Source organism: Dama dama, chromosome 18 (genome assembly GCF_033118175.1).
Source record: "Dama dama isolate Ldn47 chromosome 18, ASM3311817v1, whole genome shotgun sequence".
NCBI lineage: Eukaryota > Metazoa > Chordata > Mammalia > Artiodactyla > Cervidae > Dama > Dama dama.
The window spans coordinates 53,339,227-53,355,021 of record NC_083698.1 but is presented as its reverse complement, the minus strand read 5'-3'; the positions used below and the strand labels follow the sequence as shown (position 1 = coordinate 53,355,021).

The 15,795-nt window shown below is 40.3% G+C and overlaps 1 protein-coding gene across 1 annotated transcript; it reads left to right on the top strand.

Annotated features, from left to right (window-relative positions):
• Nucleotides 1-43: 43 nt before the first annotated feature.
• On the top strand, nucleotides 44-14,882 carry LSMEM1 (leucine rich single-pass membrane protein 1). Its single transcript, XM_061165340.1, has 4 exons — nucleotides 44-4,866; nucleotides 8,231-8,361; nucleotides 10,142-10,270; nucleotides 13,949-14,882. Exons 2-4 carry the CDS (start codon nucleotides 8,235-8,237, stop codon nucleotides 14,077-14,079), a joined length of 387 nt encoding a protein of 128 aa, XP_061021323.1. The 5' UTR covers nucleotides 44-4,866; nucleotides 8,231-8,234; the 3' UTR covers nucleotides 14,080-14,882.
• The last annotated feature ends 913 nt before the right edge of the window (nucleotides 14,883-15,795 follow it).

The window sequence follows — 15,795 nt, the reverse complement described above, 5'->3', positions numbered from 1 at the left end:
CCTTTTGTATATTTGGAAACATGAAAATAAATGAAAAAAATGGTGCAGTGTATCGTTGACATTTCAGCTACTTCTAAGACCATTGTTTCTTGGTTGCCCCTTGAGATGCTTTTTTTTTTTTTTTACTTTATGGGACATTGTAGGCATTTTGACAATGCACTAGGATTTTTTATTATAAAACTTTATGTTAAAACAACATTGCATACGTAATACCTACAGTTTAGAAGTTACAGATTTCTTTATATTAATGCAGTAAACAGTAATAAGAGGGGTGGAAGAAGCATGCAAATAAGGACCAGAATCCACAGAGGTATTTTTTCTAAACTAGTCTTCCTCTGCCACATCTTCAACCCCTCCTGGAAGGTCTGATGCGTCCCCTGTTGGCTGCTTAATGGAGCTGTGACTGCTGCTGGGAGGGTGAATTCCAGCCCTAAGATACAATGCAATGGAAAACCAACTTGGAATCCCAAACCTGGGGTTGCATGTTGTCACCTCTTTATATTCCGAGTAGTTTAGGACCATGGAGAAGAGATTGTAAGTAGTATTTTTTCTAAATTTTCAATTTACTCTTTATATATTTTAGAATATTAATGAATTTTTATTAAAACAATGTATAGTGGTGGTTTAGTCACTAGTTGTGTCCGACTCTTGGCGACCCCACGGACTGTAGCCTGCCAGGCTCCTCTGTCCATGGGAGTTCCCTGGGCAAGAATACTGGAGTGAGATGCCATTCATTTCCTTCTCTAGAAATCATCCCAACCCAGGAACTGAATCCTAGTCTCCTGCATTGCAGGCGAATTCTTTATACCACTGAGCTGCCAGGGATGTATATATATAGTTTTAGTAGTACTTCAGTGCTTACAAGCAAGTTAGTTCCCTGCTCCTTTCTTTCCCATTTCTCAGGGTTTCATTTCAGCCTTTAGTTTTTTCCTAGCACTTTGGTTTCAGAGTGCTAAGTAAAATGCTTATACAGCTATTTCTCAATTTGATAGGTAAGGATTTCTGCCTTTTTACCCACCCCCCCTTTTTTTTCCTAAATCAGCATCATTGTTTACATTATAGTCACCATATTTTCTATTCATTTCTGAACCAGATGGTTTCCTGTGCTTACATTACCATTCTCAGGACATCTTGTCTTGGTTTTATACACACATCATTTAACTCTTCCAGAACAGTCCCAGTAAGTCTGCAAAACTCCTCTTTAGTCTCTTTGTCACATAGTCAATGCCCCAAAGAATATTGAATTCTTTGTTGTTTCAGTCTAGACTACCTTCTCTCATCTGAGTGTACAGCTGTTGCCTGAGATTCCATGCTGGGATCTGTTTTCCACTCAAGTTGGATTCCACATCTGGACCCCATGTCTTCACGATGAGATTAAAGTTAAGTCACTCAGTCGTGTCCAACTGTTTGCGATCCTGTGGACTGTGGCCCACCAGGCTCCTCCGTCCATGGGATTCTCCAGGCAAGAATACTGGAGTGGGTTGCCATTTCCTTCTCCAGGGGATCTTCCTGACCCAGGGATTGAACCTGGGTCTCCCACATCACAGGCGGATGCTTTACCCTCTGAGCCATTACTTCCCTGTTAAAATGGAATGAGTGAAACTTCTGGAAATGAGTGTGTGGGAGGTCAATTATGTTGAAACTTTACGTGTCTAACAGGTACTTTGGCTTGGTATATAAAATTCTAGGTAGAAAACCAAACTCGGAATTTTGAAGGCATTGCTCTACTCTAATTAAAAGTGTTGCAACAATGTCTGATGCAGTTTTACTTTGTGATTTGTTTTGTTTTGTTCTTTGAATCTCTGTCTCTGCTGTAAAAATGTGTGGTACTGTGTTTTGGTAGACTGGCGATCTGGGAAATACTAAGTTCTTGACACCACCCTCCCATCCTCCACGTAGACACATGCACATTGTCTATGAGCTGGAACTCCCATGAAATGGTAGAGCTGCTGGATTGAGCCTCTGGCCTTACTTCTTTTTCTTTCTGGGAGAGATTGTAACAGCTTTTAAATCTTGCTGTTGCATTATATTTTTAGCTAACATGAAATTACCTGCCTGTATTTAGCTCCTTACTTCACTGTTGCCTTCAGTTCCTGAGCCTACTTGAATTCTATAGGGTCCATCACTTACTCAGCAGTGATGGTCCTGTGACTGTCTGCTAAGGTACGTACCAACCACTCTCTCCTTCCTATATTCAATACATTTGCTGAAATCTTGCTCAGTATTGCTACCTCCTATGTTTATTATTATGGCTCTATAACTTTTATTCTGCCTTTTTTATTGGAATTTTGGGAGGAAGAAGTAGTAAGCAAGTATTAATTATACATTAAATTTATGATTATATTATATATTTAATTTATATATATTTTATATATATTTATATATAAATATATATTTATATATTTAATTAAATATATATAAATTATAAATAATATATAATATGTATTTATAAATAGAAATAAACACAAATATATATTAAATATGTAAAATTAAATATATAAATATTAAATATTAAAATATAAATATTTAATGTATATTTAATCATATATAAACACATGATTAAATTATAAAATGATATTAAATATACATCAATTTTCATGAAATTGATGAGCAGCTGCTAGGCAGGATAACTGGGGATTCAATGTGAAAGTGCTTGAGTTTTCTTCAGAGCAGTAAAATGGTGTATGATAGACCAATTTATTCCTTGATACTGGTTAACCTTGCTGGCTTACAGGAATTTTAAATGGTCCCTGCCTAGTAACTTCTTTGAGGTTTAGTCATTCATTTTGAATCAGTTGGCATCTTTGACTCAAGTCTTTGATAGTATATGCTTTAATTTCCTGGGAACGAGATATAATATTTGAAAGAAAAAGTAAGAAATAGTTGAAAATATCCCCAAATTGATCAGTTCTTATGAAAATACCTGTTTTCTTCTTGTGACTCAAAACCCTTCAGGATCTGACCTTTTAGATACATAGCAGATAAAATGAAGTAGGTTGTCTTGCTTTGCTCTTAAGTGGTTCTCCAGAAGTCTACCTGGTCACACATCATAAAAAAAACCTTATCCCCCTCTCTGATGTAAATATGGTTGAATCCAGACTTTGGTGTGAGGAACTGTTAATTTCCACTTTCCTTGTCCTTGGGGGCAAAAGGGGGTGACTAATACTTCAAGGGTTAGGTTTACAGGAGAGAGAAAAATACATAGTGTTCAAAATGAGGTGGTTTTTTTTCTTTGAAGAATAGATGGTTTAAAACAGATCAGGTAGTTGGGAGATTAAAGCTGAACATGATGATTAAAATAGCAAACCTTATTTTTTCAAGAAATTTTGCATAACTTTTAATGCATTATGTGCTTCGGAGAAAACAGTTACTGGTTAACAGTCTCTTCATGAATTTTAGAAGATGACATTCCTTTTCCCCCAAAGGAGAGTGAGGTCCATACTAAATACAGATATAAAAGAAATTTTGTAGAGCAAACATTTTCTAATCGATGTGCTCAAGGGTGAGTTAATGTCTGTCTCAGTTCAGTTAGTTCAGTTGCTCAGTTGTGTCCAACTCTTTGTGACCCCATGGATTGCAGCACACGAGGCTTCCCTGTCCATCACCAACTCCCGGAGCCTGCTCAGACTAATGTACTCAAGTCGGTGATGCCATCCAACCACCTCATCCTCTGTCATCCCCTTCTCCTGCCTTCAGTCTTTCCCAGCATCATGGTCTTTTCCAATGAGTCAGTTCTTTGCATCAAGTGGCCACAGTATTGGAGTTTCAGCTTCAGCGTCAGTCCTTCCAATGAATATTCAGGACTGATTTTCTTTAGGATTGACTGGCTTAATCTCCTTGCAGTCCAAGGGACTCAAGCGTCTTTTCCAATACCACAGTTCAAAAGCATCAATTGTTTGGTGCTCAGCTTTCTTTATGGTTCGGCTCTCACATCCATACATGACTGCCGGAAAAACCATAGATAGCTTTGATTAGACGGACCTTTGTCGGCAAGGTAATGTCTGTCTAGTCATGGCAATAGAGAGTAGGATTATAAAGGGTTACATATCCGTTTACCACTTAATCATTAGTATCCTGCCCGGGCAGTCAGTCTGGGGCGGTGGGCCTGTGGGATTGTCTCACCACAGCTTCTTTGCTATACATGGGAGAGGGAACCACATCAGAGGCTGACATTCCCGAGAAAGGAGGATGCGTTAAAAACTCACAGAATAAAGCCTTTGAAAAGGAAAGTTGATGAGATGAAGTGCTTCCACCACCGGCAGTGGGGACAGTGGGCCAGTAGCCATGTAAGCTCCCACGCACCATCCCCTTTTGTAGCTGCTGGAAGCTCTGGAGTCCTCTGACCTGCTGTCCTCCTGGTTAGACTTGTCACAACCTCATTCTCTTCCTGTTGACTGTCGTCCTCTGATTGGTCTGGAGTCTTGTGTGGTTAGCTGTCAGTGCCAGCTCCAGCCTGCTTCCCCGTATTTATCCATGGGAGCTCCCGTGGCAGAATGCAGGAGCTTCGTCAGGTTAAAAATATCAGCCAAATAAGGACATAAATCTCTGTCCAGTAAGAACCTCATCAGTTACCAATTAAAGCAAGGCATGGTAGTGTTTTTTTTTTTTTCTTTTTAAAGCATAGTTTCAGTAATATATATATTTAAACCTTAGACATTATAGAAAAAAATCAGTATTTGGGATCTGAACTACTTGGCCAAATTAACACTGGATATAGACCAACAGTTTCATGCTGGGGTTTATGGGCCTTCTAGGAGCACCCGTGTGCTGAAGGAAGGCAAAGAGCTACAGAATTTCTAGAAAGTCTTATAGTTGCTTCTGAATATTTTTTCCCCCGGCAACCCAGCAGTCAAAGCTCACGTTTTTGTAAGTAATTTGCATGCTGTTACTCTCAGACTGAATTCTGATTCTTGAGGTTGGGATGTCTTTTGTTGCATGTGCTGTGTGCTTTTCTAACTTGTGTTAGAAATGATTTAGACTTGATTTTAAAAATTACTTCCTGAATGTGAAGAGGCACTACCTCTGAAATGGAATTGAACACATTACTCACTCAATAAAGTTTCCATTAGATTTGAATTATGCTCTATTATAACAATTCTGATTTTGTAGCAAGCAATACCCATATGAGTTATTTCTGTGGTATGATACCAAGCACCTTTGGGAAAAAGTAAAGAGCAAAACAAACTTTATAGACAATTACATTGGTCAGAATGTTTATTAGTAGGCAGTTAAAGAATTCTTAAAAGACAAAAAGAACCATCTGTTAACATTGATCTAAACTGGAGAAAAAATGAAATTACTTACATGTTTGGGCTAGAGGTATTAATATTAGAAAGGTTCTGGGAAACGGGTGAGGCTTTGCAGATTTGCACAGTGCAGTCAAGAAGGAGGGTCAAGTTAGAGAAGCGCAGAATTTAGTAACACTCTGGCTTTTCCAGCCCTACTGGTTGTTCTCAGATGCCCCTCATACGGAAATGCCAAAGATAGCAACAACTGGGTGTCAAACAGCTGTGGGTCCCCGTCTGAGGGCCATGTGATCTTGTATCCATTTACTCAGGGTTGTTTGCTGACTCTTAGCGGCCACGAACCACCCCCCAACTTGGTTTTCTCACTGGCTGTTTATTTGCCATTTGCATGTTGCACTTAATTTAAAAATGCATTGACATAGCATCTATAGTATTTACATTGTGACTTTACCCAAATGAAGATTATTCCTTTCAGAGCACTTTTCATTCTAAGTTGTTATCTTAGTGCTTTTGTATTTGATGTTGCATTGAATTACTTAAGTTGACAGCAAGGATAGTGATTTGGAGATTTTATTAGCTACATGGCTTTTAAGTCAGTTTTTGTGGCTATGATTTTCTAGCTAGTCTTCTACTTTGTAAATGCTGATTAAGCCTCAGTATGAGATTTAAGCAATGGCAGTTACATTCCTAAAGGGGAAGCTAAGGCTCAAGGATGGCAAGTCAGATCCAAAAATGAAGCACGTGTCAGCTACCAAGCCTAAAATAGAAGCTGTGTTTAAATGATGATCCTGTGATGTGACACAACCTTTATGCCTCATCCAATATTGGTGTTTGGGATAGCAAAGTGTAAAGTGATGATAAAATAAAAACCCTTTTAAAAGAGTAGTTTAGAAATCTGTAACCAGGCATCAGTCAACACGTCTGGTTTTATCTGTGAAAGAGTAAGATTTGATTGATCTCTTAGGCCCTGCTGCTCTATATGCTCTGTTTTTCATTTCTGGTCAGAGTCATTCCCTTCAGAATGCTCCATGAAGTATATTTGGAATTCAGTATATCTAAAGTGCTTCAGTAGTATCTTATCTAAAATACTCAGGGAGCTAGTTGTTCTTGTTAATTAAAATTTCAGAATAACTGAAATGCCCTTTTAGTTTTAGACTTTTAAAAAAATTTTAACTAGTCCATAACTTTACAAGCCCACTGCTTTTCTTAGCTAGGGTTCTGATGGCATGTTTTTTTTTTTTTTTACAAATACTAATAGGTTTTTAGGTATTGCTAGGAAATTGATGGGTTTTAATGTTTTTAGAATGCAGTTTAATCTGTTTATTAAATGATTGATTACCATTTACCATTTCTGAGTTTGGTTTCTCCTAACTCTAATCATATTTCTCTTTATTTGGTAGCTGGGTATTAAAGGAAATTTTTAAAATGTTAAGAAGAAGTCAATAGTGTTGCCATATATAGGCAGGCATGAAGCTTATTACATTGCTTTTTACTAAAGTTCAGATAGATATGAGGATTTTTAACTTCAGTTTTATGTTAGTGTTCTTATTATTAACAGCTTCAAATTCTTCTGGAAATAGTGAGATTTAAATCTTAGATAAAATATTTTAGATATTGGCTTCTAAACTTGGCACTGGACATTTGAAGAATAGAATGGGTACTTATCCTACAGAGTGTTCAGTCAGTTGAGGAAATCAAAGAAGTAAGCAAATAAATGTGATGAAATAGTACAGATGTTATGATGGAAGAAAGTATAGCATCCAGCAAGGGCACAAAGGAAAGACAGGTTTGAGGTGAGGTTTGAGCTGAGTCTTCACAAAGGATTAGGGAAGGTGATGGAGAAGAAAGGTCACACAGGGAAGGGGCAGTGATCTCAGAAGCAAGAGGCCTGCTTCCAGCTCTGCACCTAGCTAATGTGTGATCTTGGGCATTTACCTTCTGAACTTCAGCTTCCTTACTTGTGGAATGAAAAGGGGCTTAAATGAGAGCATGTCTAAAATCCTTTCTCAATCAAAAAATCACACATCACTATTAAACTCATTTTATGAAAAAGAGATGACTGTGAAAGAGAAAGCTTTGAGAGCAATTGGAATTTGCCTTCCTATTGCCTTCTTTTCATGTAATTAAAATGCCACAAGGTCTCTGCTGTGCTAGAGAGAGAACTTAAAAAGAGAACTTTTCAGTCTGTTCTGATTTTTTCAGCGTAGCTTAAACTTATGCTGTCATTAAAGAATATTACCTTAAATGTAAACCACAATTTCAGAATTAACTACGTAAGTGGCCAAAATCTAAAGGAGCTCAGGGGAGGAAACCTCAGAGGTCCTGAAGTTTAGCCTCCAACAGCTGAAACATTTCTCTCTGTATCATCTCAGTTTGCTAAGATTTTGTCCTGAGGTCTCAGAGCCAGTCTGTAATGACTAAAGGATATATTTAAGATATGAACTTCTAGCATATTGAAGGGGAATATAAGAAGTATTGTTTTGTATTATAAGCCTATTCTATTAGAATAGTTCACAATATTTTCTTCTTCTCTTAGAATCTTTATGACCACAGGCTTGCTTGGCATAATTTTATCTTTTTATGTGTTTAAACATAGTCGTCTTGTACAAAGGATTTGAGAAGTCTCACCAGAATATGAAATATTTAAAAATCAACTACAAAATTAAAAAAAAAAAGAGACCCAGGGGAAATAAAGACAAAATTGAGAAATCTGAGCAGGAGGAAGGAGCATGTTCTGATAAGCAGGGTATGATAGCATTGAAATTGTGCCACGCACTTGACTCTGAGCTCCCTGGTAAGCAAAGCAGAAAGAAGAGTTACAGTGTCATCCCCCAAAGGAAAAGCTAACTTTCCTAGCCCTTCATCTGGCAGTCATATGTGTGGGTGGGTCTTTACGTGCCGGCCCAGCTTCCTTGTGGACTGTGATGTGAAGGCCAGCTCCCCAGCCCAGCCTGTCTGGCTTAACAGCAGTGTTTTCTTCCAAGGACAATGAAACGTTCTGCCCAGGACAACGGCTCTCGCAACATTCCTGAAGATAGAAAGCTTTATGTTGTGGATTCCATAAACGATCTGAACAAACTAAACCTCTGTCCTGCCGGATCACAGCAGCTGTTCCGTACGTGTGCCCTCCCAGGCTTGGCGGCCAGTCCTGGCTTCTAGGTCACCTAAAAATAGCCAGCGCTGAGCTGGGCCTGTGGGTGTGGTGGGGCGGGGTGGGCATTAGAATTGCTGTTTAGTGTTAGGCAATGTTTGCTTTTGCTCTCTGAATACCTGCCAGGCTATGGGCTTTCCTGGCCCTTAAGCAGGATTCAAACTCTTATCTTCAAAAGTTCTGAGAAGTTTCCTGTGGAGTTTCTCTCCCTGGAAACGAGTGGAGGCTGCGAGATGGCCTCCGAGAGGCTAATTCATGCCTCTCGGCTGCTTCTGTGCCTTCTGGTGACCACAGCCAGGTTACTGAGTGTGCCCACTTTCCTAGACAGGTCTGACTTCATAGCAGATTACTGAGAAAATGTTCCACACATTTATCTAGTATAACAAAGATCATTCATGTTCTGTTGGGCAGAGAAGTCATCTTCATCTTTTTAAATTTACAAATCTCCTCAATGAACACATTAGAAAGAAGAGGGGGAAAACAAAAATACGCTAAATACTAAATGCTACTTGTGTATCTTGTCCCCTAAATATTATAAATGAGTTCTATCAGGTTATTTGAGGCCCATCTTTTCTAGTTTAAATGCTGACCTGCCAACTCAGGGGATAAATGTCCACTTGATGTCTCACATGTACTCAAACTCATACTGTCCCAATTTTATGTCTATTATTTCTCTTCTGTATCCTTTTTGAATGCTTGTTTTTCTCTTTCATTCATTCAGAATTTCACGGGTTTTTACTACAGTTGGTCTTAATAAAGGTTGGTGTTTGAGTGCCAGCTTATGCCTTGGCTGTGATTAGGAAGGAAAGGCTGTGGAGGGTGTGAGGCAGGATATCTTTATAAAGCATGGGACCTCTGCCCCCCCTCTCTCCGTAATCAAGCAGTAGAGGGTGTGGGACTGATACATAGTAGGAGAAAATACAGAAGGTAATTCAAGGATCTCTATGATCCCAAGTTTCTATATTTATTTTTCAATTTAATTTGGGTGTTATTAAGCAAATAGGCCTTACAAAGCAGCGACCAAATGCGGACAGTTCATGGTTTGGGTGAGCCAAGCATAGTTGCATTCTCAGTTCAACAGCAAAGCGTTTAAGAGAATCTTGCTTTCAGAGCATGTCCATCCTGAAAACAACTTTAAGAAACCAAGTACATCAGGCTCATTTTGATGTTGTTGTGTAAAGAGATGTAGGAATAGCTGGTTATTTTTATAGGAAATAAAGTTTTCTGGGAGATATCTCAGAATGCTCAGACTTTCAGTCAGAGTAAGTGGCCCACAGCCAGCTGTGTTGTATTCTTGAGTCGCTTTGGGGAAAAGGGCAATAGAGCCTCTGTCACTCCAAATCCTTAACTTCTTTACACCACCCCGTGCAAAAGAAAGATCCATGTCCGGCTACACCAGTGTTAACATGATCGTCAAAGAATTTTCCAAACAGGGGTTATAGAGACAGCTTGACCAGGCTTGTTCTTTGAATATACTAATATAAAAGAAGGTGAAAATTTCTCAAAGAGCACTAGTGCAAAGACATTTCTAAAGTATATGTCTCTTTTCAGAGTGATCAGAGGGAAAACGGGTGTGTATCCCTTACTCACATCTTTTTTTTTTTTTCTCTTTTTTAAATTTTATTGGAGTATAGTTGATTTACAACTTAACGTCTCTAACTCTGGGGGACTGTTCGGTTCACTGACAGCCTGTATGCTGAGGAGTCCTTTTTTGTTGTTGTTGTTGTTATTTGTTTCACATCAGCTCTAGAGGAGAAACTCCAGGACGTCAGCACTGATTCAGGAAATGGAAGCCACAGTCTGTTTTTGGTGGGGCTGATCATCGTGCTGATCATCAGCCTGGCACTGGTTTCCTTTGTGATATTTCTGATCGGTAGGTACCATTGACACTCTTCATCACTGCTTTGCCCTTACTTGACAGCTGGTTTAGCTTTGCTTCCATAAGGAGGCGGTGCTTCCTGCACCCAGTACGGCCGCTGAAGGATGAGACGGCACCCTGCTGCTCTGGGGGGGGTTACTGGGGCACACAGAAACCCTCCATGCCAGAAGTTCACACACTTGGATATTGTTTCTGTACCACTTTAATTTCTCACCCAGAGTCCCTAGCTGCTAATGGTAGGCAGCTTATCCTAGTTAATTCTAGGTTTTCTTAATCCAACACACAATTTCTCCGTGAATTCGGCCTGTAACTTTCAATCACCCTCCCAGTTTTCCTCACTTCCCTGAAATGGGTTAGAAGCACCAGCTGGGCTTTGCAAGGGCCCAGAGGCAGGGCTGGGATGTGAGGCGATCGCTTGTCTATTGCATGACCCTGTCTGGGCTGGTGTCCCGCCTGCCCTCGTCCTGGGCCCTGCACGTCCGCCCTTGAGCGGCAGCCCACGCTTTCCCACACAGCTCCTCAGCCAGGAGATCCCCGGAGCCTCAGTGCCACCCTTCTCCGCCTCAGGTTGGGGCGGGGTGCTGTCCACTCAATGCTGCGCTCTCCTTGTGCGTGTTGCCCCTTCAGGGGAGCCCCCCATGTTCTCTCTGAGCAGTCCCCGTAGACCACCGTCTAGAGTCACTTCAGTTCTCTCCCACACCCACGAAGAGTGGAAGAGCCTGAGAAGAGGGAGGCATCCTTGATACCCGTTTGCCTGCATCCACCACAATCATTTCTTCTGCCCTGCAGGCCTTGAGGCCTTCACAAAGCCTAAATGAGAAGTGGATTCCGTGTGTTTGAAATGCCTCTAATTCAAGTTCACTCAGGATTAGTGGAGGTAGCAGTGGTGGTGATGGGAGGTGGGCAGAGGGCGTGACTCTCACAGCTTCTAACCTTTTCCCTTTTCCTCCCCCAAACTTCATCTCCCATCCAGCTTAAAGCTTTATCTCTGGTCTAGGTTTCAGAGCTGGCGTGAAGGGGTGATGTAATTTAATTGCTTCTCTGTCACCCTGCTAATGCCCTTTTGCACTTAGAAGCTACAGCGTGAACTCTCCTGACAGTAACGGTGCCCTTGGATCTGATTATTCTATGGAGGATGGGCAGGAAAGGGCGTGGATTACTCTTCAGAAATGTTATACCATAAAAGTGGATGCTGCAAATATCATCCTGCCTCACTGTCTGGGGAAATGACTGAGTTAAACTACTGGGAAATTTTAGGTTTGTCATCTCTACAGGGAAGCAGCCCAGAGGGACTGCTTTCTTTTGTGGGAAAAGACTAAGGGTAATGATAATTAAAAATATGATGTGTTGGGTTCTCACTCTCTTCCAGGCACCATGGTAAACATTCATGTCTGCTCACTACCTCATAACAATTCTATTGTGTGGGACCTGTTGTTATTCTGGTTTTATCAATACTGAAACTAAAGCTTAGAGAGATTAATTACTGTGCTGAAGGTCCACAGACAAGGGTGCCTAATCAGGGCTCAGACACACCCCTGCCTGACATCAAATACCATGTTATTTATTACCATCTTATACCCTCTTCTATGAATAGGATTTATTTTATGTATGCTTCTAGGGTTTTATATTGAGGGCAAAGTCATATCAAGAAACAGAAAGAAGATGTGAATAAAGAAGAATGTCTTTTTATTGGACAATTGCTCTGTGCCAGATGCATTAAATTCATTATCTTAAATCTTTACCCTTCAGGGTAGTGTCTAATATTTCTATTTTACTGATGAAAGGTGAAAGCCCAGAGAGTTTAACTCTCCCTGTTTATTTAGCTAATCCGAGGCAGGACTGGGATTCATACTCTGGCCCATCTGCCTCCAGAACTCCTGGCACTCCACTGCCTTTTGCAGTAACAATAAGAGGCTTCCGGTGGTTTGCAGATAAACTTTAGCCCAACCTAAGACCAGAGTTGGCATGTGCTTGCATGCTTAGCCACTCAGTTGTGTGTGACTCTTTGCGTCCCCATGGACTGTAGCCTGCCAGGCTCCTCTGTCCATGGGGATTCTTCAGGCAAGAACACTGGAGTGGGTTACCATGCCCTCCTCCAGGGGTCTCCCCAACCCAGAGATCAAACCCAGGTCTCCCGCATTGCAGGTGGATTCTTTACCATCTGAGCCAACAGGGATGCCCTGTTGGCACAGGCCTCGGTAAATGAACTTGGCCTGTGCTCATCTTTGAAGAGGCAACCTTTCTGCTCTCACTGGGATTTGGTGCAGATTTGTATCATTTTAACTGAAGTGTAAGAACTTATATCTGGCATTTTTATGCAACAGAAATAGGCTATTTTACACTGATTACATTGATTAAACTACTGGGCCTTGTGTTTTTGTCACAATCGCTGTTCTGAGGAGGAATACCGGCCTGCAAGGGTAGATTACCCAGGATGCTTACCTGCTTCTGTAGGTTTACAGGGGCCAAGCAATGTTAGATACTAGGTGTGTGGGATGTGATTAAGTATTGCCTTCATTTAAGAAAGGGTTCCATGGTCTAGTGAGTTTGAGAATTGCTAGGTTGGTAATACTCAAGGTATTTTATTTTACTTTTTGTGAATTTCCAAAGTGCAAGTCAGTATGTGATTTTTCTCTAATGTTTTTGCATGTAGAATCCTTTTTCTCTTTTGGAATTTAATTTGGAGGTAATATACTGTGGAACAGACTTAGTCCAACATGCCTGCTACTTCCTTTTGTGTTTGACTCATGTAGAAGGTTCCAGAGAGAGGAAAGGATGTCGCATGCTGTGGATTTACTTGTTTCACACTTTTCTCCAGCAGCGAGTGGTGTTTCTTCTGTCTGGCTCTGCACCAACACACTCATGTTCTAGACCACAGTTCATCCAAACGTAATTTTCAGACACAAAGGGGAGGCAGCTTCTGGGCAGCAGTTTGTCCCGAGACCGGAAGGTGAAGTTCTGACACCTTCCCACAGTAGTTTTTGGGTCACTCAGTGGTATGTCACCACCTTCATTAGTTCCTGAAAGCTATCTTGGAAAACACTTGCCTGAAATGGAAATGATACAGAGTCCACGTATTAAATACTGATTTTGTGCTGCCTTTCTTGGAAATTTTAACTGCCAAGTAGGCCTCAGAGTGTTCCATTTCCTGGCTTACTCAACACCCAGGGGTTCTATTTATTTTGTAAATATGGTCTCTCTGCTCTCAAAATGGCTGGGGAGAATTATCATTATACATTCATTATGGACTAGTAATTTAGAACCAGGAGACCTATGGGTTGGAACCCAAAATATCTCACCTCCCAAATGATGAGTGAAAAGCCTTTGCTGAGAACGGGTCTCAGAATGAGAAAACATAACAATCCCTTCTCCGGGGATAATCAGACACTGACAGTTTCCCTGTGGTTGTTCACGCAGTGTCTTTCTCAGCCAAAATCTGAGCAGAGCTGCCAAAGGTAGTCAAGTCTGGCACAAAAGTGATGTAAAAATAATTCACTTCATAGGAAACTTCAGCAGTTTCTCTCCTGGGCCTCTGGGCTGCATGGGCTATTGGAGCAGAGGATTTGCCGAGAGGGCATCTCAGCTTCCAGCTGAGCACCCCCATGGGCTCTGATGAGTCGCGATGGAACACTCTGGAAACCAGCATAACGCTGTCTATTTTTCACTTTTAAGTTCAAACCGGCAACAAGATGGAAGATGTGTCAAGACGACTAGCAGCTGAAGGAAAGGACATAGATGATCTTAAGAAAATCAACAGCATCATCGTAAAGCGACTCAACCAGCTGGACTCAGAACAGAACTAAAGAAATGAATCATCCAAGAGCAACTGCTAACACCTGAGCTTCTCACGGTCCAGGAAGGGTGTAGGGTTTAAGAACCACCAAGGGCATTTCTGTGGGTCTTGAAAGGCTGAGTTTCTATTACAAGGATGGGAGCAGCTCCAAGGCAAGGGGGGCTGGGGGCAGCTGCCAGAAAGGGGCTCGTTTTGTGGCAGTGTCCTTCAGCTTTCGCAGGATCAAGGGTGGCAGGCACGGAGGAGAAACAACAGTAAACAAGAAAGGGAATTTGGCTCTGCCTGTCAGCTTCTTCTACCAAAGGAGATTTGTCACCAAAATAAGGTCACGGTGGCCAGTCAAGTTCATGGCCCCGCATGTATCTTTATGAACTCCCGGGAAAGCCTAAGGGATTTGTTGAATTGTTTGTATTCAAAGGAATCAGGTGATAATTCTTTTCAATAAAACAGATTCTGCTTAGGTGATTATACTTGACTCTTACTTCTTCAGGCATGGGGGATGGATCGACTTAGAGCTATTTGCCTACAGGTATTTGTTGATAGTATTTAAGTGCATATGGTAGGTGGGTACCACAAGAGAGAGCCTGAGTTAGTCAAACAATGTTTATTGAGCTATTGCTTTTTGCAAACCACTGTATTCTACAGAAGCTTACATTCAAGTGGGGAACAAAGGAGATACGTAGTTATATATAGATATATAAGCTTTTTGACTTTCTGACAGGAAAAATAATCCTTCAGTACCCGCTGATTAATTGTGCAGAAATCTAATATGTTTATAGGTTATAGGTTTATTAAATTACAGTGAGAAATTATATATTTGGAATATTTGGAACCTGCCTTGTTTCAGCAAAAAGGTAAGGCACAGAGTTTGTGAAATTAGATATGTTGCAATATAAATGAGTTTAAAAGCATGAATCTTAGAAAATGTTTACTATAAATATATTGTGTAAGTCTGTTGTGTGAAATATATTATTGTTCTACCATTTTGGGTTCATTAAAAGCATTTGAGTTTATTCTAAAGTTATATACATACATAAAAACACATTTTGTAACAGTAAATAATGAAATAAACACAAGATGTTTCACCTATTCATTTTTACACTCAACCCTTTTTAAAGTTAATTTTTTAATGTATTTATTTATTTTAGTTAATTTATTTTTTATTGAAGGATAATTGCTTTACAATATTGTATTGGTTTCTGCCATACATCAACATGAATTAGCCATAGGTATATGTATGTCCCCTTCCTCTTGAATCTCTCTCCCACTCAAAAACATTTGTACTACATAGTTATTTTTTTAAAATTGATGTCATGCAGGATATTTTAAAACTGAAATTTGCATTTATTGGAAAATTATTATTGACCTGTTGATGTGGTGTGGCAAAATTATTTGTCAAGATTTGTTGTAACATTGTGTCAGAGACCACAGATGAGCTGATGCAACAACTCTTTAAAAATAGCCATTTTCCTTTGAACTCATTTGTTCTTGTAATGCTTTTTTCCCCCTTTCTACCTACAAAGTGGATATTTTGTGCTCAGTACTAAGTGATCTTTATTGTAAGAAATACATGATTTTTATAATGTGAAGTAGTATAGTGCCTGATGCATCATTTCATCCATCTTTTTGGATCCATCCTGTTGGATCTGCACTGTATGGTGTCTATGGAGCCATAGTCATCCACACAGCCTGGGGAACTCCAGGCACCCTGGCTCCAGGTATTTGG